Source organism: Eptesicus fuscus, chromosome 1 (genome assembly GCF_027574615.1).
Source record: "Eptesicus fuscus isolate TK198812 chromosome 1, DD_ASM_mEF_20220401, whole genome shotgun sequence".
Taxonomy (NCBI): domain Eukaryota; kingdom Metazoa; phylum Chordata; class Mammalia; order Chiroptera; family Vespertilionidae; genus Eptesicus; species Eptesicus fuscus.
Window position 1 is genome coordinate 2426630 of NC_072473.1, and position 18186 is coordinate 2444815.

An 18186-nucleotide genomic window follows, 5' to 3' on the forward strand; every position below is an offset into this window, starting at 1 on the left:
GTGAGTGTGTCTTACTGGGAGGCTGGTGAGTGTGGGTCTTACTGGGAGGCTGGTGAGTGTGGGTCTTACTGGGAGGCTGGTGGGTGTGTGTCTTACTGGGAGGCTGGTGAGTGTGGGTCTTACTGGGAGGCTGGTGGGTGTGTGTCTTACTGGGAGGCTGGTGGGTGTGTGTCTTACTGGGAGGCTGGTGGGTGTGGGTCTTACTGGGAGGCTGGTGAGTGTGGGTCTTACTGGGAGGCTGGTGGGTGTGGGTCTTACTGGGAGGCTGGTGGGTGTGTGTCTTACTGGGAGGCTGGTGAGTGTGTGTCTTACTGGGAGGCTGGTGGGTGTGTGTCTTACTGGGAGGCTGGTGGGTGTGTGTCTTACTGGGAGGCTGGTGGGTGTGTGTCTTACTGGGAGGCTGGTGGGTGTGTGTCTTACTGGGACGCTGGTGGGTGTGTGTCTTACTGGGAGGCTGGTGGGTGTGTGTCTTACTGGGAGGCTGGTGGGTGTGTGTCTTACTGGGACGCTGGTGGGTGTGTGTCTTACTGGGAGACTGGTGGATGTGGGTCTTACTGGGAGGCTGGTGAGTGTGTGTCTTACTGGGAGGCTGGTGAGTGTGGGTCTTACTGGGAGGCTGGTGAGTGTGTCTTACTGGGAGGCTGGTGGGTGTGTGTCTTACTGGGAGGCTGGTGGGTGTGTGTCTTACTGGGAGGCTGGTGAGTGTGGGTCTTACTGGGAGGCTGGTGAGTGTGGGTCTTACTGGGAGGCTGGTGGGTGTGTGTCTTACTGGGAGGCTGGTGAGTGTGGGTCTTACTGGGAGGCTGGTGGGTGTGTGTCTTACTGGGAGGCTGGTGGGTGTGTGTCTTACTGGAAGACTGGTGGGTGTGGGTCTTACTGGGAGGCTGGTGGGTGTGTGTCTTACTGGGAGGCTGGTGGGTGTGTGTCTTACTGGGACGCTGGTGGGTGTGTGTCTTACTGGAAGACTGGTGGGTGTGGGTCTTACTGGGAGGCTGGTGGGTGTGTGTCTTACTGGGAGGCTGGTGGGTGTGTGTCTTACTGGGAGGCTGGTGGGTGTGTGTCTTACTGGGACGCTGGTGGGTGTGTGTCTTACTGGGAGGCTGGTGGGTGTGTGTCTTACTGGGACGCTGGTGGGTGTGTGTCTTACTGGGAGACTGGTGGATGTGGGTCTTACTGGGAGGCTGGTGAGTGTGTGTCTTACTGGGAGGCTGGTGGGTGTGGGTCTTACTGGGACGCTGGTGGGTGTGTGTCTTACTGGGAGGCTGGTGGGTGTGTGTCTTACTGGGAGGCTGGTGGGTGTGTGTCTTACTGGGAGGCTGGTGAGTGTGGGTCTTACTGGGAGGCTGGTGAGTGTGGGTCTTACTGGGAGGCTGGTGGGTGTGTGTCTTACTGGGAGGCTGGTGAGTGTGGGTCTTACTGGGAGGCTGGTGGGTGTGTGTCTTACTGGGAGGCTGGTGGGTGTGTGTCTTACTGGGAGGCTGGTGGGTGTGGGTCTTACTGGGAGGCTGGTGAGTGTGGGTCTTACTGGGAGGCTGGTGGGTGTGTGTCTTACTGGGAGGCTGGTGGGTGTGTGTCTTACTGGGACGCTGGTGGGTGTGTGTCTTACTGGGAGACTGGTGGATGTGTGTCTTACTGGGAGGCTGGTGAGTGTGTGTCTTACTGGGACGATGGTGGGTGTGTGTCTTACTGGGAGGCTGGTGAGTGTGGGTCTTACTGGGAGGCTGGTGGGTGTGTGTCTTACTGGGAGGCTGGTGGGTGTGTGTCTTACTGGGAGGCTGGTGAGTGTGGGTCTTACTGGGAGGCTGGTGGGTGTGTGTCTTACTGGGAGGCTGGTGGGTGTGTGTCTTACTGGGAGGCTGGTGGGTGTGTGTCTTACTGGGACGCTGGTGGGTGCTGGTAAAGCCTGGTGCTTTGAGAGGGTGGCCTGAAGCCCTTTCTTCAAGTTTCAAGGGCAAGTTTCTGTTTTGAGCATTTTGGAGGTTAGGGTCAGAGGCTGCTGTGCCTGTTTTATTGTTGAAACAGAGGAGAGCCAGAGGTTTGTGCTGAATAGATACCCTGACTTGTTGGGGTGTTCTCATTATTGTGTGTTTTTAAAAAAAAATCCATAATAATAAAAGCATAATATGCTAATTGGACCGGACGTCCTTCCTTCCGGACAAAGCCGCAGCGGGAGGGGGGCTGAGGCAGAGGTGGCAGGACCCCCCCCCAACCCCCCCCTCCGCAGCGGCAGGCGGGGCCCAGGACCAAGGCCCCTGCACGATTTTGTGCATCGGGCCTCTAGTTGAGATATAAGGGACGTGTTAGTGTCAGGTGTACAGTGCAATGATTCAGTATATGGACATATTGCAAAACGATCATAGTAGGTCGTTAACATCGGCCACCATGCGTAGTCATAAATGCTTTTCTTGTGACGAGAACAGTATCACTTTTATTAGAATCAGGAGGAAAAAAAAGATCAGATTTGTTTTATTTTGGGAAAAGTCAGTTCTGCTCAGAGTTTGACGTCGGGTATGGCGTAAGCTCCAAATCAGATGACTCTCTGATTACGTGAGAACGTTTCTTGGGGGGAGGGGGAGTGCACTGTGCCGTTAAGACGGTCAGGGGTTTGGACACGGCTGCCTGCCACGGGGATAGCCTGTGATCCTTCCTTCCCGGCCGAGCAGGTGTGTGATGGAAAGAGGAGAAAGGTTGCTGGAAAGAGCCGAGTCCCTTGGTCTGCCCAGTGCTTCCTGGGCTCCTTATGGGCCGTGCCCGGCCCTGCTCGGGCGGGGGGGGGGGGTGCCTGCTCACCTGGCGGAGAGGAACCCCGCGCTGCCCTCGTGGGACGCAACCCGCCCCGCGTCTGATTCTGTGCAGCTCTGAGGCTGGATCAGTTCCGCTGCCTGGGGGTTATCTTTCCCGCGTCTCCTGGGTGTGCGGCAGGACCTGCCTCAGTCTCTCCCGCAGGACGGCACGTTCTCTCGGCCCAGCACGGCACCGTGTGACAAATGCTGCCAGGCTGACTGTGTCTCGTATTAAATATATGCAATCATGTTTTATACATGCGTGTAACATGTTAGAAGCACTCCAGGCGAGCCGTTAAGCTCATACCATTAGGAGCTGACAGCTGACAGGCAGGGCCAGCAGAGGGGAGGAGGAGGGGGGGCCAGGGGAGGAGGGAGGAGGGGGGGCAGGGGAGGAGGGAAGAGGGGGGAGAAGCAGAAGAGGGGGACCAGGGGAGGTGGGGGAAGGAGGAGAGGAAGGGGGTTGAAAGAAGGAGGAGAGGAGGGAGGGAGGAGGGGAGGGGAAGGGGGGACCAGGGGAGGAGGGGAAAGGGGGGCGGACGGGGAACCAGGGGGGAGGAGGGGCACGCAGAACTCAGCCATCTTTCCCAAGGACAAGATCACTGAGCTGCTGTTAGGCCCACGTCAGCGATTCCAGGGCCCCCAAAGGCAATGGCAGAGGGGACGCAACCAAAGGGGAGTGTAGGGAAGGGGTGAAGAGGTGGCTTGGGCTAGCCCAGTGGTCGGCAAACTCATTAGTCCACAGCGCCAAATATCAACAGTACAACGATTGAAATTTCTTCTGAGAGACAAATTTTTTAAACTTAAACTATATAGGTAGGTACATTGTTATTAACTTTTAAAAATATATATATTTATTGATTTTTTACAGAGAGGAAGGGAGAGGGAGAGAGAGTTAGAAACATCGATGAGAGAGAAACATCCATCAGCTGCCTCCTGCACACCCCCTACTGGGGATGTGCCCGCAACCAAGGTACATGCCCTTGACCGGAATCGAACCTGGGACCTTTCAGTCCGAAGGCTGATGCTCTAGCCACTGAGCCAAACCGGTTTCGGCTGTTATCAACTTAATGAGGGTACTCCTAAGCTGGCCTTTGCTAAAAACTCAAGGGGCCAAAGAGCCGCATGTGGCTCTCGAGCCGCAGTTTGCCGACCATTGGGCTAGACAGTGCTTCTCAGGCCTGGGCCTGCGTCTGAAATACCAGCAGCCCAAGCCCTTGCCCAGATAATGCCCACGGGGCTGGCCAAGGAGTGCGCTCACAGCCCCGGGCCGGAAGCCAGGGCCCTGGGAGCCCAGCTTCCCTCTGTGGACGCTGGGAGCCGTCGAAGGTTCTGGAGTGAGGGGCAGAGCTGGCGAGCGGAGGGGCAGGAGGTCGGTCTGGCAGGAGAGGGGGGGACGCACAGGTAGACGGGAGGGCTGCTGAGGACCTGGGCTCCCAGAGGCTTGGCAGGAGCCGAGGGCAGCGGCCAGCTCGGAGCGGGTTCATTTGGGGCCTGTTGGGCGCTGCTTCTTATGGCTTCGTTCCACGCATGCCCACCTCCCCGTGTCCACCAGGCGCGCCTGGGGCCGGGTCCCCGCCCCCCACACTGCCGACCTTGGCCTCGCAGCCAGCCCGTCCTATCCCGTCAGGCCCGCCAAGTTCATGGGGATCAATGCAGACCTTGTTTATTTTGTGAGGCTGTGCCCATTTGCTGCATTTGAAAAGGTTAGAAAAATAATATAGCCCTCTTTCTTCCTTTTTTTCTTTTTTTTTTGAGGGGAAGGAGGGAGTTCTGGTTTTGACATGAATGAACTATTTCATTGAGGCACTTACTCAGTTGCTCTTTAAAAATGAATTTTGGTATTTACATCTGTGGCTCTTAACTATGAGTGATAGCCTAGCATTTTTTGTATTTGTTATATAAACCCTGTCCCTTCAAACCAAAACACAACACTACCTAGTATATAAAATTATTATTGTTTTTTAAAATATATTTTTATTGACTTCAGGGAAAAAGGAAGAGGGAGAGAGAGAGAGAGAAAAAAACAACAACACACACATCAATGATGAGAGAGAATCATGGATCGGCTGCCTCCTGCACGCCTCCTCCTGGGGATGGAGCCTGCAACCCGGGCATGTGTCCTGACCGGGAATCAAACCGTGACCTCCTGGTTCATGGGTCCATGCTCAACCACGGAGCCACGCCGGCGAGGCTAAAATTATTATTTTTAAATTAAATTTATTGGGGTGACATTGGCCAATAAAATTATATAGGTTTTAAGTATACAATTCTATGGTACATCATCTGTGTATTGTCTTTGCGCCTACCACTCAAAGTCACATTGTCTTCCGGCAACATATATTGGACCCACTTAAAGGTAGTTTTAAAAGTTGAAGTGAATTTCGATGAATCTTGGTGTGCAATTCGGGGGAAAGGTTTCACGGGACCCTCGTCATAATGAATAGTTTTATCTGGGGAGCCAGGAAAGCGGGTGTGAATTGTCAGGCCCATAGCTTTTCAGTGATGATGAAAGGAATGTTCGTGCTGATTGAAGATGATATTTGGGCCCTGGCTAGTGTGGCTCAGTGGATAGAGCATGGGACCGAGGACTGAAGGGTCTCGGATTCGATTCCGGTCCAGGGCACGTACGTCGGTTGCAGGCTCAATCCCTGGCCCTGGGTGAGGCGTGTGCAGGAGGCAACCAATTGATGTGTCTCTCTCACATCGATGTTTCTCTCCCTGTCTCTCCCCCTCCCTTCCACTCTCTGTAAAAGTCAGTGGAAAAATATCGTCTGGAGAGGATTAACAATAAAATAAAAAAGATCTTACATCTGCTCTTGCGTTCACTCCTGCTGCATGGGCGGGTGTGAGCCGGACCTGAGGGACAGGGACTGAGAACTCCAGGTGGCACCAGCGCTCTGTGCCCAGACTTCCTGCCAGCGTCCTCACCGGACGGTCACTGAGTGACTGGCACGAAGGTGCTGAGCGGCCTTGTCTCTTGTCGTCACAGATGCATCCGTTTCAGGCTGCAGGTGCCTGCGGACAAGCAACCGGAACCTTCTCTGACCCCACATAGGTTCATTGTGCCCCAGGAAGTTCACAGGCCTGGACAAAAGCACGTCTATTCCAGGGAAATGTCCCTGTCCCCAGTGCCCGTGACATCCTCCGTCATAGCTTGTAGTGTAACCCTTTCCACCGGGTTTCACTTGTTTATTCTTTTTATATATTTTTACTAGAGACCGTTACTAGATTCGTGCAATAGACCTTCCTTCACCTGGCTGCCTGCACCAGTTTTCTGCCGGCACCAGTTTTCCTCCGGCACCAGGGACCCAGGCCTTGGCTCTGGCCACCGCCTTCCGCCTTCTTTCAGGGTCAGGGCTTGGACCCGGGCGGCGCTGCCATCCACGATCTGGGTGCTTCCGCCGCCCGGGTCCGTCAGCGGCCATCGATCAGAGCGCCTCCTGCCGGCCCGGGTCTGTTAGCGGCTCAGCAATGGGGGGCAGGGCAGCGCCCGGGGGCCGCCATCTTTGCTGGGTTAATTTGCATAGTGCCCTGAATGGCTGTGGGCATAGCGAAGGTACGGTCAATTAGCATATTACTCTTTTATTAGGTAGGATTGATTTCAGAGAGGAGGGGAGGGGAAGAGGGAGAGAAACATCAATGATGAGAGAGAATCATGGATCTGCTGCCTCCTGTACACCCCCGGGCATGTGCCCTGACCAGGAATCGAACCATGACCTCCTAGTTCATAGGTCGACGCTCCATTGTCAACGACTGGCCGGGCTGTTTCTCTGTGTGTTATCTTTCTAAAAGGAAGGACACCCTGGCCCAGTAACCCCAGCCATGCCTGAGGCATTCCAGAGTGTAATGTCCCGGGGTGTAAGGCACCCCTCGCCCCGCCTCCTCCCCCCAGCCTTCCTTTTCTCTTTGCCTCTGTTCAATCAGTCTAGTCCATTTCCTTCATGAACTAGCTGTGAAGGTCTGGAGATGAAAGAAGTTGTGGACATTGTAGCCCAGAGAAAGCCGTCTGAAACTGACACTCACAGGGCCAGGACCTTCCTTATGAGGATCTTGAGAAATGCCATGAGGTATGGTCTTGGTTTTACGACCCCTTCACGTGTGCGGCGCGAAGAACCCGTCTGTTTTATGCTTTAGTTCGTAGACAGCTGTCGTCAAATCCGTGCAACCCATGTTCTGCCACCCACGTTGTCAGGGGGTTTAGGTTGTACATGCTTTCTGGTTTTTCCTTTAGTACCCTCTATTGCGTAATATTCTTTGTTTTTTAAATATATCTTGATTGATTTCAGAGAGGAAGGGAGAGGGAGAGAGAGAGAGAAACATCTATGATGAGAGAGAAGCATGGACCGGCTGCCTCCTGCACGCCCCACACTGGAGATCGAGCCTGCAACCTGGGCATGTGCCCTGATCGGGAATCGAACTGTGACCTCCTGGTTCATAGGTCGACGCTCAACCACTGAGCCACACCGGCCGGGCATCAAGAGACATTTAAAAAGCGCGCTTGTGCCCAGGGACAGCGGGCAGCACCTGGACACGGTGCTGTGCATCAAGTAGAGGTCGCTGTGACTTGTTGGCCGCCTCGGCATGACCATGTCCTGTGCGCAGTCCCTGAGTCGTGTGCACTCTCTTTCAGGAGGAACGAGCTGAGCTGGAGGCCCCACTCCTGGCACGCCACCAAGTTCTCCGACAGCCACCCAGAGACGCCCACCTGCCAGCTGTCCTCCGCCGGCGCCTGCCCATCTTGGCAGGGCCGACACCACGCCAGGTAGGCGCGCTGCCCGCACGGTGGGAGGTGTGACTCCTCCCTTGAGTTTAGAATGATTTTGTGTCCCTGATGGGAAAAGGCCACGGACACACCACTGCCGTGGGACTCTCTAAATGGGTTCGCCGTGCAGGCACGTGTGTAACATTTGAAAACAAAAGCTGGGATACCAGGGCCAGGACGGACAATTTGCTGTCCGGTTTATGTTGTTTAGCGGCTGGATCAAGAGCCCGGGCCGAGGTCCCCTGGGCCGCTGGGTCGGTGGTTCGGAGCCGCCCTGTACCCACAGCCACACCCCTCTTTGGAGATGTTTGCACACAGGTTGAGGCCGCAGCTGCGTGGGTCGGGCAGGTGTATTTTGCAGAAGCTGCCATGGAGGTGGGGAACTAGGGGCTTCCCAGCCCACATGCCAGGGCGGCTGCCAGCCTTGAGCCCACCCGTGCTCACCCACGGAGCGTGAGAGGGGAGGTGGCGGTGGGGGGCTGGTGGAAGGGGAAGTGCTGGATGACCTGGCCTACCTAGAACCTGTATTTCACGGCTGGAGGGCCAGCGCAGGGGAGCACGTGGTGGTGGTGGCTCAGAGAGGCTCCTGCTAGTCACAGGGCACTGACTGGCCACCTCAGGTTAGTGGCCAGTGTCCTCTCTGGTGTCCTATTAGAAGGATGACAGTAATAGCAAATAGTGCGGACTTTATGTGTGCGCATGGGTGTGCGCATGTGCATGTGTGCCTGGCTGCTCCGTGCCTGCTGCCCAGAGGCTCTCCATGGCCCAGAGGCCCATCCGCAGCCGGGCACGGAATGCTTGCCTCATCGCTGTGGCAAGCTTTTCGCCAGGCCGCTCACGCTGCCTGCTCTCAGTGGCCGCCCTCCCCCCCCACACACACACACACGGGGACTGGGGGACTCCAGCAGGGTTGAGAGGACTGGGCGCTGCCATCTTGTGGCTATGGGTGCCGCCATCTTTGTGACTGAGTGATGGTTAATTTGCATATTACCCTTTTATGAGATAGGATATATGTGCATATATGCACATGAGTGTACACACAGGTAAGTTTTCATGCATATCTGTATACACGTGTGTCTGTGCTAATATTTGTTTATGCATGTGTGTGCCTACATATCCGCATCCATGTGTGCACACATTAAGTGTGCCTGCACATCTGCACACATGTCTATGTGTACATTTGTGTATATGTGGGTGTATATATGTGTGTGTGTGTATGTTTGTATGTGTTTGGGGCTAATGTGACCATGTCAAAATCAACCTTTGGCTGATAGTACTGGCCTGCTGTGGAACTGCACAGTCCTCATATGAAGTGAAGGCAATCGTGTCCAATGTGTATTAGCTCTCTAGCTCTTCACTGTGGTAAGAGATGGTGGTAATGGGAGCCCAGGGTATTTTTGAAAAACCACAGATTTTCACGGAAGTCTTACCACACAGCTGACAAGTGGGCCTTTTATGTCATTACTGAGCTGACTGGCTGTCATAGGCGCTCCATGAGGCCCATGTGGTGTGGGGGCCTGATATGGCGGGGGCCAGACATGGCAGGGAGCTCCCTTTTGCGCATCCAGCATGGAAAGAGAGATGAACGAACCGGTTCTAAGTGGAGGCGGCCAGGGATTGAGAAATAATAGAAAGAAAGAGAGCAAGACACAGAAATAGATTTAAAAGCTGGGAGCCAGGTGGGACGCCGCCATTCTCTCTGATGGCGAGACAGGAAGACGACGACCTGAGCCACGCAGCACATTCACTTATACCCCCAATACCAGGAAGTATCACCAAAACTTAGGATCAAAGGAGCTTATTTGCATTCTTGAGTAGGCCCGAGCATTCCTGGTGCTTGCCTGGATTTACATATCTAGACCCGCCCCTGCCAACACCTGGGCTGCTATGAAGTCAGAACTGATAACATGTCCAGCCTCACTGGGGAAGCATGTTCCCAGGGCGTGGCTCTGCCTATCGCCCTGAGTTCAGCTGACGATAATTAAAGAAATGCCCATGTGCCTTCCCAGGCGCTGTCTACCATGTGGGGGTTTCTTCATGAAAGAAGCCGGCGTGCTGCCCACATCTGCGTGGGAATAATGCTTACATGTTATTGACATCTCCTGGGACTTAGGTTCTCATGGGAAAGTGGCCTCAGGAGTGCTGGCGGGGGCGGGGGTGGGGGGGCGGCAGGAACGGGCTCCATTTCTGAGAGGCCACCTGGTGTCCTCAAGGAGGGGGTGGGCGACGCCGTCCTCCCTCCCCCAGGTGACTTAGCCAATCCCTGCGTGTCCTTTTGCTGCTCACGCGATTCCTTCCTTTCTCATCCTGGTGCTCCCCAAACCTAAAGCAGCCACAGGGGTGTGTTTGTTGGTTGTTTTGTTGTTGTTGTTGTTTGTCTGTTTGGGGTTTTGATTGTTTTAATGTTGCAGCGGGAACCTGCTCTGTTGAGCTTTACTGAGAGCGTCTGACGTGCGTGGACAGTTCCCCACGGAGAGTGGCCAGGCCCACACGATTAGGCCTCACAGGAGGACTGATTCCTGAGTCGGCCACGTGGCTCCCTGCATGTAACACACCTGATGTTCCGTTTCCTGCGCTTAGACCCCATCCCCGTTCGGAACCTGTGTTCTGGCCACTCAGGTGCAGTTCCAACGAGCCCTGCACGGGTTGCTCATGCGCCTGAACACAGCGGCGGTCGGCGGCGCGGATAAAGCCTGTCACCGGAGTTGTCTCGTCTGCCAGGTGCTTCATGGGCAGCGAGTTGACACTGTGCTCTCACTCCTTTAAAAAAACACTTATTTTGCTAATCCCCATCCGAGGATATTTTTTCAATTGATTTTTGAGAGAGAGAGAGAGAGACATCAATGTGAGAGAGACACATCGATTGGTTGCCTCCTGCATGTGCCCTGACCAGGGCTGGGGATCGAACCTGCAACCCAGGTATGTGCCCTTGACCAGGAATCGAACCCACGACCCTTCGGTGTGCGGGCCAAGGACCTAACCATGGAACCACACGGGCCTGTGCTATTCTTCCTTTAATAGCTGGGGCTGGGAAAGGGATGTTCTGAACTTTCCCTTTTAATTTGAAAACTATTTTCCTTTGATTGCTTCTCTGTTCAAAAGCAATAATAAAATCACTTCATGCGCTCAACCAGGGGTCCGTCCATGGCGTGTTCTGTCCGGGTCAGAGGGTGGATCAAACCCACAACCTGGGCATGTGCCCTGACCGGGAATCGAACCAAGACCTCTTGGTTCCTGGGTCAATGCTCAGCTGCTGAGCCTCGTCGGCCGGGCGCAATATTCTTCTTCTGATCCTATCCCCACCCCACCCCACCCCACCCCACCGCACCCCAACACCAATAACAAATCTGAGAACGGTTTTTAGATCACGGGCTTCAGTTTTGCCAACCTCTGTGTCTGCCTACTGCGTGGCGGGGGGCATGCGCACACTGGCATTGCTGTGGCCTGTGGGTGCGCGGTGAGAGACGGACCAGTGGCACCCGTGTCTGCAGGACTCAGTCCTTCCCACCCCAGGAAGGGTGACTGTCGCCCGGCACCACGCCTGCCGTGGCCGTGCAGGGCCAGCTGTGTTCCCAGGGCTATGGGCTCCGGCCCTTTGCAATAACTCAGTTCTTTTTATGTATTTATATTTTTTTAAATTGAGTTCAGAGAGGAAGAGAGAAAGAGAGAGAGAGAGAGAGAGAGAAACATCAAAGGTGAGAGAGAATCATGATCGGCTGCCTCCTGCACGCCCCACACTGGGGATCAAGCCCACAACCTGGGCTGACCTCCTGGATCATAGGTTGACACTCAACCACGGAGCCACGCCGGCTGGGTCTGCAGTGACTCGATTCTAACGCAAGCTCTCCCTCTGCTTCTTGCTTCCCAGCGCCTCCTCCCAGGACCTGTCGGGTGCGTGGGAGCCGACGAGCCTGCAGCGCACCTCGGACCACTTCAGCTCTCTGGGCAGCGTCGACAGCCTGGACCAGCCCGCCCAGCCCTCCCCCTCCGGCCGCCTCTCGGCCGCCAAGTCCAGCGGCAGCATCGACCACCTGGGCGGCCCGAGCAAGCGGGACTCGGCCTATGGCTCATTCTGCACCCGCTCCAGCACGCCCGACCACACCCTGCCCAAGGCCGACGCCTCGTCCACGGACAACATCCTCTACAAAGTGGGCCTGTGGGAGGCGTCGCGGCCAGGCGGCCGGCAGGACCCCCAGGGCCTAGAGGAGAGGCCCGGCTGCTTCCCCCCCAGGGCCCCCCGGGACAGCAGCAGGAGCCCCCGGCCAGAGGACGCGCCCGAGCCCAAGCTGGCCACGTCGGGGAGGTCCAGTTTTGGGCCCATCTGGCACGTTCCCGATAAGAAGAGGGCACCTCCTTCCCCCCCGCCGCCGCCGCCCCCTCTGCGCAGTGACAGCTTCGCTGCCACCAAGAGCCACGAGAAGGCCCAGGGCCCTCCATTCCCCGAGGGGGCCACCGCGCAGCACTTCCCGGGCCTGAGCCGGGCTCAGTGCCAGGGCGACTGGAGGGCAGAGCCCGCCGATCCGCAGCGGAAGCTGGCACGCCCGGGTGAGCGGAGGCGGCCGGAGAGCTCGGGCTGTGCTGCCGGCGCCCCCCCGGACTGCGGGAGGCCGTCCAACCACGGCGCCCCCAGCCGGCTCCACGCCTCTCTGTCCAGCACCGACGTGCGTTTCCCGCCGTCTGCCTACACATGCCAGCACCCGCGCCAGTGCAGCGACGAGAGTCCCTTCCTCCATGAGGGCCCCAGGGCCGCCGTGGTGCCCAGGGGGCAGCCGCGTGGCACCCTCGCTGGGGTCCCGCAGGAGCCCCCCGCCCACAGCTTCCAGGACGCCAGCCCCACCCCGGCCAGGCAGCCCAGTGCCGCCGACCGCAAGGGGGACAGCGCCGGGCAGAGCCACCACCTCTCCGTGGCCCCCAGACAGGGCCCCCAGGGAGGCGCCCAGGCGGCTCAGCCCCGGGACGGCTCCTGGCGCTGCGGCTCGCCTCTGGGGGCCCATGCTTGTCCTGCCCCACACGCGGCAGGCCAGAAGCCACGCTGTCACCCCCCTCAGCACCAGGAGGCCCTGGACGCCCATGAGGGGGAGCGGGGCGACCCGGGGGACAGATTAGAGGAGCCGCAGAGAGCCCGCCCCAGCGCGCAGAGAGTCGCCGGCGGCTTCCAGTGGGCCGACGGGGCGGGCGGCAAGATCTCTGCCCACGCGACGCCCCTGCTGCACTCGCTGACCCGGGAGGGGCCCCGGCCCGAGGACGGCCCGGAGGGCGGCAGGGAGAGGCCAGCGCCCTTCGATGCCCAGGTGGGCAAGGCCACCCGGAGGAGCGACCGCTTCTCCACCACCCTCCGCAACGAGATCCAGCTGCGGCGCGCCCGGCTGCAGAAGAGCAAGAGCTCCATGGCGCTGGCGGCGCCCGCCGAGGCCGGGGGGGAGGCCGGCAGCTGGCGGGGGGCGCTGGGGGCGCCGGCCCCGGGAGCCCCATCGCTGGGCACCTACAAGGACCACCTGAAGGAGGCCCAGGCCCGCGTCCTGCGGGCCACGTCCTTTAAGCGCCGCGACTTGGACCCCGGCCCAGCCGGGTCCCGGGAACCCAGGGCCGGGGACCCCCGCCCAGATCCCGATGCCGCCCCCCAGGCGGTGGGCCCGGCCAGGCCCCCCTCATCCGGAGGGGGCCCGTCCCACGTGGCCCGCATTGGGGGCCGGAAACGGTTCACGGTGGAGCAGAAACTGAAGTCGTACTCGGAGCCGGAGAAGATGAACGAGGTGGGGCTCTCGGGCACTCACGGCCCCCGCCCGCACCCCGAGGACACCGTGGGGACGTTCGCCGACAGGTGGAAGTTCTTTGAGGAGACCAGCAGGCTGGTTCCGCAGAGGCCCAGCTCGAGGCAGGCGCTCCCTGGGGTCCCGAAGGAGAAGCCCGACAGGCTGCGGGCCGCGCGCCTCGGGGACCAGGGCGCCGAGCCCCCGCCCCAGGACAGGGCCCGCACCCCCTCCTTTGGAGAAAACGCCGGCGGTCCCAGGAAAGCGGGGAGGACGGGGAAATCGGAGCCGCCACAGAGGCTCGGGACCTTCGCAGAGTATCAGGCCTCTTGGAGGAAACAGAGCAAAGGCCCGGAAGCCAGGGGCTCGGGGCGGTACCACTCGGCCGACGACATCCTGGACGTGGGCCTGGACCAGCAGGAGAGGCTGCAGTATGTTCACGAGAGGTCACGGTCATCGCCCTCCACAGACCTTTACAAACAGGTGAGCGTGCGCTCGGGCAAGCTCATGGGCACCTACACCCACCGCTGTCTTTGATTTATTTGTTATTTTTATTTTTATTTTTTAAAATATATTTTATTGATTTTCCACAGAGAGGAAGGGAGAGGGATAGAGTCAGAAACATCGATGAGAGAGAAACATCCATCAGCTGCCTCCTGCACACCTGCCACTGGGGATGTGCCCGCCACCAAGGACGTGCCCCTGACTGGAATCGAACCCAGGACCCTTGAGTCCGCAGGCCGACGCTCTATCCACTGAGCCAAACTGGTTTCGGCTTTTATTTATTTAAAAAAAATTTTTTTTATTGAATTCAGAGTGGAAGGGAGAGGGAGAAAGAGAATCATCAATCTGCTGCCTCCTGCATGCTCTCCACTGGGAATTGAACCTGCAACTCGGGCATGTGCCCTGACGGGAATCAAACTGTGACCTCCTGGTTGATAGGTCGATGCTCAACCACTGAGCCATGCCGGCCGGGCTTGACCACTATCTAAGGGACCTATAGGGCACCCCCAAATAGAACGGGCCCGCACCAGCGTGACTTGCATCCACTCGTTGCGGCATTGATGGCGCTGTTTGAGCATCCATTTGTGTGAAAGGGATCTGGGCGACCTCGGATCGTTCACGGCGCTTTTGGGTGTCATGATTCACCCACAGCGGGGGTTCCCAGCCCCTCTCTGGCCGAGGCTGTCTCCCCCTCTCTCAGTACCTTGTCTCTGCCTTGGTTCCGAGCAAAGCACTTGGGGGAAACTGTAGAAGATGGCAAGTTGTCCTCTGAAATGAAGAGAGGGTTTCAAACGTATATGGCATTTAATCATTTAATATTTTTAGTATCTGTTCTTTTTAGTATTTTTCCCCCCAAGTATTTTTAAAGATTGCTCTCAGGTAAATGGAATTAAAAAGCCATGCAGTCCTGATCAGTGAGGCTCAGCTGGTTGAGCATCGTCCCGTGCACCAAAAAGATCGCTGGTTCGATTCCTGGTCAGGGCGCATGCCCAGGTTGTGGGTTCAGTCCCCGGTTAGGGTGCAAACAGGAGGCAACCAATCTGTTTCTCTCTCACATCGATGTCTCTCTCTCTCTCTCTCTCTCTCTCTCTCTCTCTCTCTCTCTCCCTCTCCCTCCCCCCCCCTCCCTCTCTCCCTCTCCATTCCTCTATCTCTAAAATCAATAAAAACATATATTTTTTAAAAAGGCACTGCATCATGACATTAATTGCACTTTTTTTTTAAGGTAAGAGTTTTGATGGTCAAAGTTGAGGTCAAGTTTCTAGCAAGCTGCGTATCTATGTCCATACTTCGACACCAATAGTTTCTCTCCCTCTCTCTCTGCTTTTCCTGCCTCTTAAACCTGCGCTTGTATTTGTCCAGGAATGGATTGCCTGCAGCACCAGGTGCAGTTTCTTTTTAAAAGAACCAGCAGTAAAGCCCGGCCGGTGTGGCTCAGTGGTTGAGCGTCGACCTATGAACCAGGAGGTCACGGTTCAATTCTGGGTCAGGGCACATGCCCAGGGTGTGGGCTCGATCCCCAGTAGGGGGCATGCATGAGGCAGCCAATTAATGATTCTCTCTCATCATGGTTGTTTCTCTCTCTCTCTCTCTCTGCTTCTCTGAAATCAATAAAAATATATATTTTAAAAAAGAGAACAACATATATCGCACAGCATTCAGTGTGTATGTGTGTGGAGAGTCTGGGTTCCGGAAGGCCGGGGACTTCAGGAGCGTGTGTTTCTGCCTGGAGGTGCCCTGGCCCATGGCCCACGCAGCGTGACCCGCGAGGAGTCCCTGCTCGCTCAGTCAGGAGACACTCCCACAGGCTGGCGAGTCCTGGGCTCGAGGCTTCGCCCCAGTGAGTCAGGACCAGCTGGTTGGGGTTTTTTTTGGCCAGTGTGCCCGCGGCGCTACAGCCCTCGTGTAGGAGTTCTGCTTCCTGCCCAGGACTGCGCTGGACGTGGGTTTGATGTGTTTTTTTTTTTTTAATAAATATTTTTATTGATTTCAGAGAGGAAGGGAAAGGGAGAGATAGAAACATCAATGATGAGAGAGAATCACTGATCGGCTGCTTCCTGCACGCCCCACACTGGGGATGGAGCCTGCAACCCGGGCCTGTGCCCTGACCGGAATCGAACCTGGGACCCTTCAGCCTGCAGGCCAACGCTCTATCCACTGAGCCAAAGCGGCCAGGGCGGTCTGAGGGGGTTTTGGTGCAGCCCACGGGGCGTGGGGACCAGCCCGCAGGCCCGCAGGGCGCACCACGGTGAGGGCTGGTAATCCGGATGCTGGGAGAAGGCGGCCGCTGACTCGGTCTCTCTGTGCCGCCCGTGGCAGGAGGCGCCCATCGAGCCGAGGCGACAAGCGGAGGACCCTGGCGAGCACCGAGAACATCCCCCCACAGGCCCGGCTGAGGACGGGGGGCCCGCCCCGAGGTAGGCACACTTGGGGAGGGGTGACTACGAAGGCTCCGGGGGGTGGGTTTCTTTGGGGGGTGAACGCCTGGGTGGACAGGGTCGGGCATCCGGGTTTGGCCAAACCTGAAGGGGCTGCTAACCGGGCGATCCAGTGTCCCCGGCGCGGGTCCCTCCCCCGCGGGTTCACACGCTGCCGGGAGAGTGCCCCAAGGCAGTGACGCCCTGGAATGCCATTGTGGTGTTTTTGGTTCTTAAACGGCTGCTGGGTTTTCCGTCCTGACAGGTGCTTTCTGTTGGTAGAAGGGTAAAGCCGGCCGGAGGGGCTTCGATAAGCGGGCGCACAGCTGGGCGCTGGGCCGAGGCTGCCAGGCAGAGTTGCCTCGGAGGGTTGTCAGTCAGAAAGGAGCAGGGCGAGCCTCTCCAGATTGGATGTGTTTTAATTTTAATTTTAAGAATATTTTTATTGATTTCAGAGAGGAAAGGGGAGAGAGAGAGAGAGAGAAACATCCATGATGAGAGAATCATTGATCGGCTGCCTCCTACACGCCCCCCACCGGGGATGGAGCCCCCAACCCGGGCATGTGCCCTGATCGGGAATCGAACCCTGACCTCCTGGTTCAGAGGTTGACGCTCAACCACTGAGCCACAACGACTGGGCGAGGGTTTGTGTTTTGAAGCTGCTGTGCTGTGAGGCGTCTTCAGGATCAGCTGTGATGGACACACTGTGCGTGTGATGGACACACTGTGCGTGTGATGGACACACTGTGCGTGTGTTGCCAGGGCTCTGACGTGGTGGAAGGGTCCAGTGCAGGCGGAGGGGCCCCGGGCTGCATTTGTCACGGGTGTCTTTGAGCAGGCTGCCTAACCACTCTGAAGAAATTAGTTCCAGAAGTTTCTGCTTTGGGGCTATAAACCGGCAATTTTCAGGACTGTGGGTGCTGCTAGAGCGCGAGCCTCAGTGGAATTCTAGGCTAGGAATGTTGAGGCGTCGCTTCCAACCCTTCTCGGCGAGAGTTTAGTTGCTGAAGTGTTGGCAGCGGGGAGTGCCCTGGGAGCATCGCGCTGTGGAGTGAAAGCGGTGAGATTCAGGCAAGGGCCGGTCTGGCCGAGCACACGGCCTCTGCTGCGGAGAGTCCAGGCGCCCCGTTTCCCATCAGCTTGAGGTAACGTAAACGTGTCTGAATGAAGAGTGAACTCCAGATCTGATGCGCAGCGCGAGACAATGAAAAGTGGTTTTTGGCCCTGGCCGGTTTGGCTCAGTGGATAGTGCGTCGGCCTGCGGACTCAGGGGTTCGATCCCAGTCAGGGACATGTGCCTTGGTTGTGGGCACATCCCCAGTGGGGGGTGTGCAGGAGGCAGCTGATCGATGTTTCACTCTCATCGATGTTTCTGACTCTCTATCACTCTCCCTTCCTCTCTGTAAAAAAAATCAATACAATATATTAAAAAAAGAAAGAAGAAAAAAGAAAAGTGGTTTTTGTTGTACTTTGTTGGGATGACAGAAGAGCGGCAAGATAAGAATTATTGTTTGCTCATGCAACCTGAGACCATTTTTGTGGGGTTCAGGATTCTGTGTTCTTTTTTTTTTTTTTAATATATTTTATTGATTTTTTACAGAGAGGAAGAGAGAGGGATAGAGAGTTAGAAACACTGATGAGAGAGAAACATCGACCAGCTGCCTCCTGCACACCCCCCACTGGGGATGTGCCCGCAACCAAGGTACATGCCCTTGACCGGAATCGAACCTGGGACCCTTGAGTCCACAGGCCGATGCTCTATCCACTGAGCCAAACCGGTTTCGGCCTTCTGTGTTCTTTTAAATTTTATTTTAGTGATTGATTGATTGATTGATTTGAGAGAGAGAGAGAGAGAGAGATCCATTTGTTGTCCCACTTATCCATGCATTCATTGGTTGATTCTTTTTTTTAAATAATATTTTTTTATTGATTTCAGAGAGGAAGGGAGAGAGAGAGAAAGAGCGAGA

General features: G+C 56.7%; 1 protein-coding gene across 3 annotated transcripts in view; it reads left to right on the top strand.

Moving 5' to 3' along the window:
• Positions 1-18186, top strand: part of SHROOM2 (shroom family member 2) — a 104704-nt gene that overhangs the window by 58222 nt on the left and 28296 nt on the right. For all 3 annotated transcript variants that reach the window (XM_054720287.1, XM_054720290.1, XM_054720288.1), the window contains 3 exons: positions 7417-7548; positions 11417-13781; positions 16122-16219. In XM_054720287.1, the coding sequence (XP_054576262.1) occupies positions 7417-7548; positions 11417-13781; positions 16122-16219 (2595 nt within the window). The remainder of the gene's footprint in view (positions 1-7416; positions 7549-11416; positions 13782-16121; positions 16220-18186) is intronic.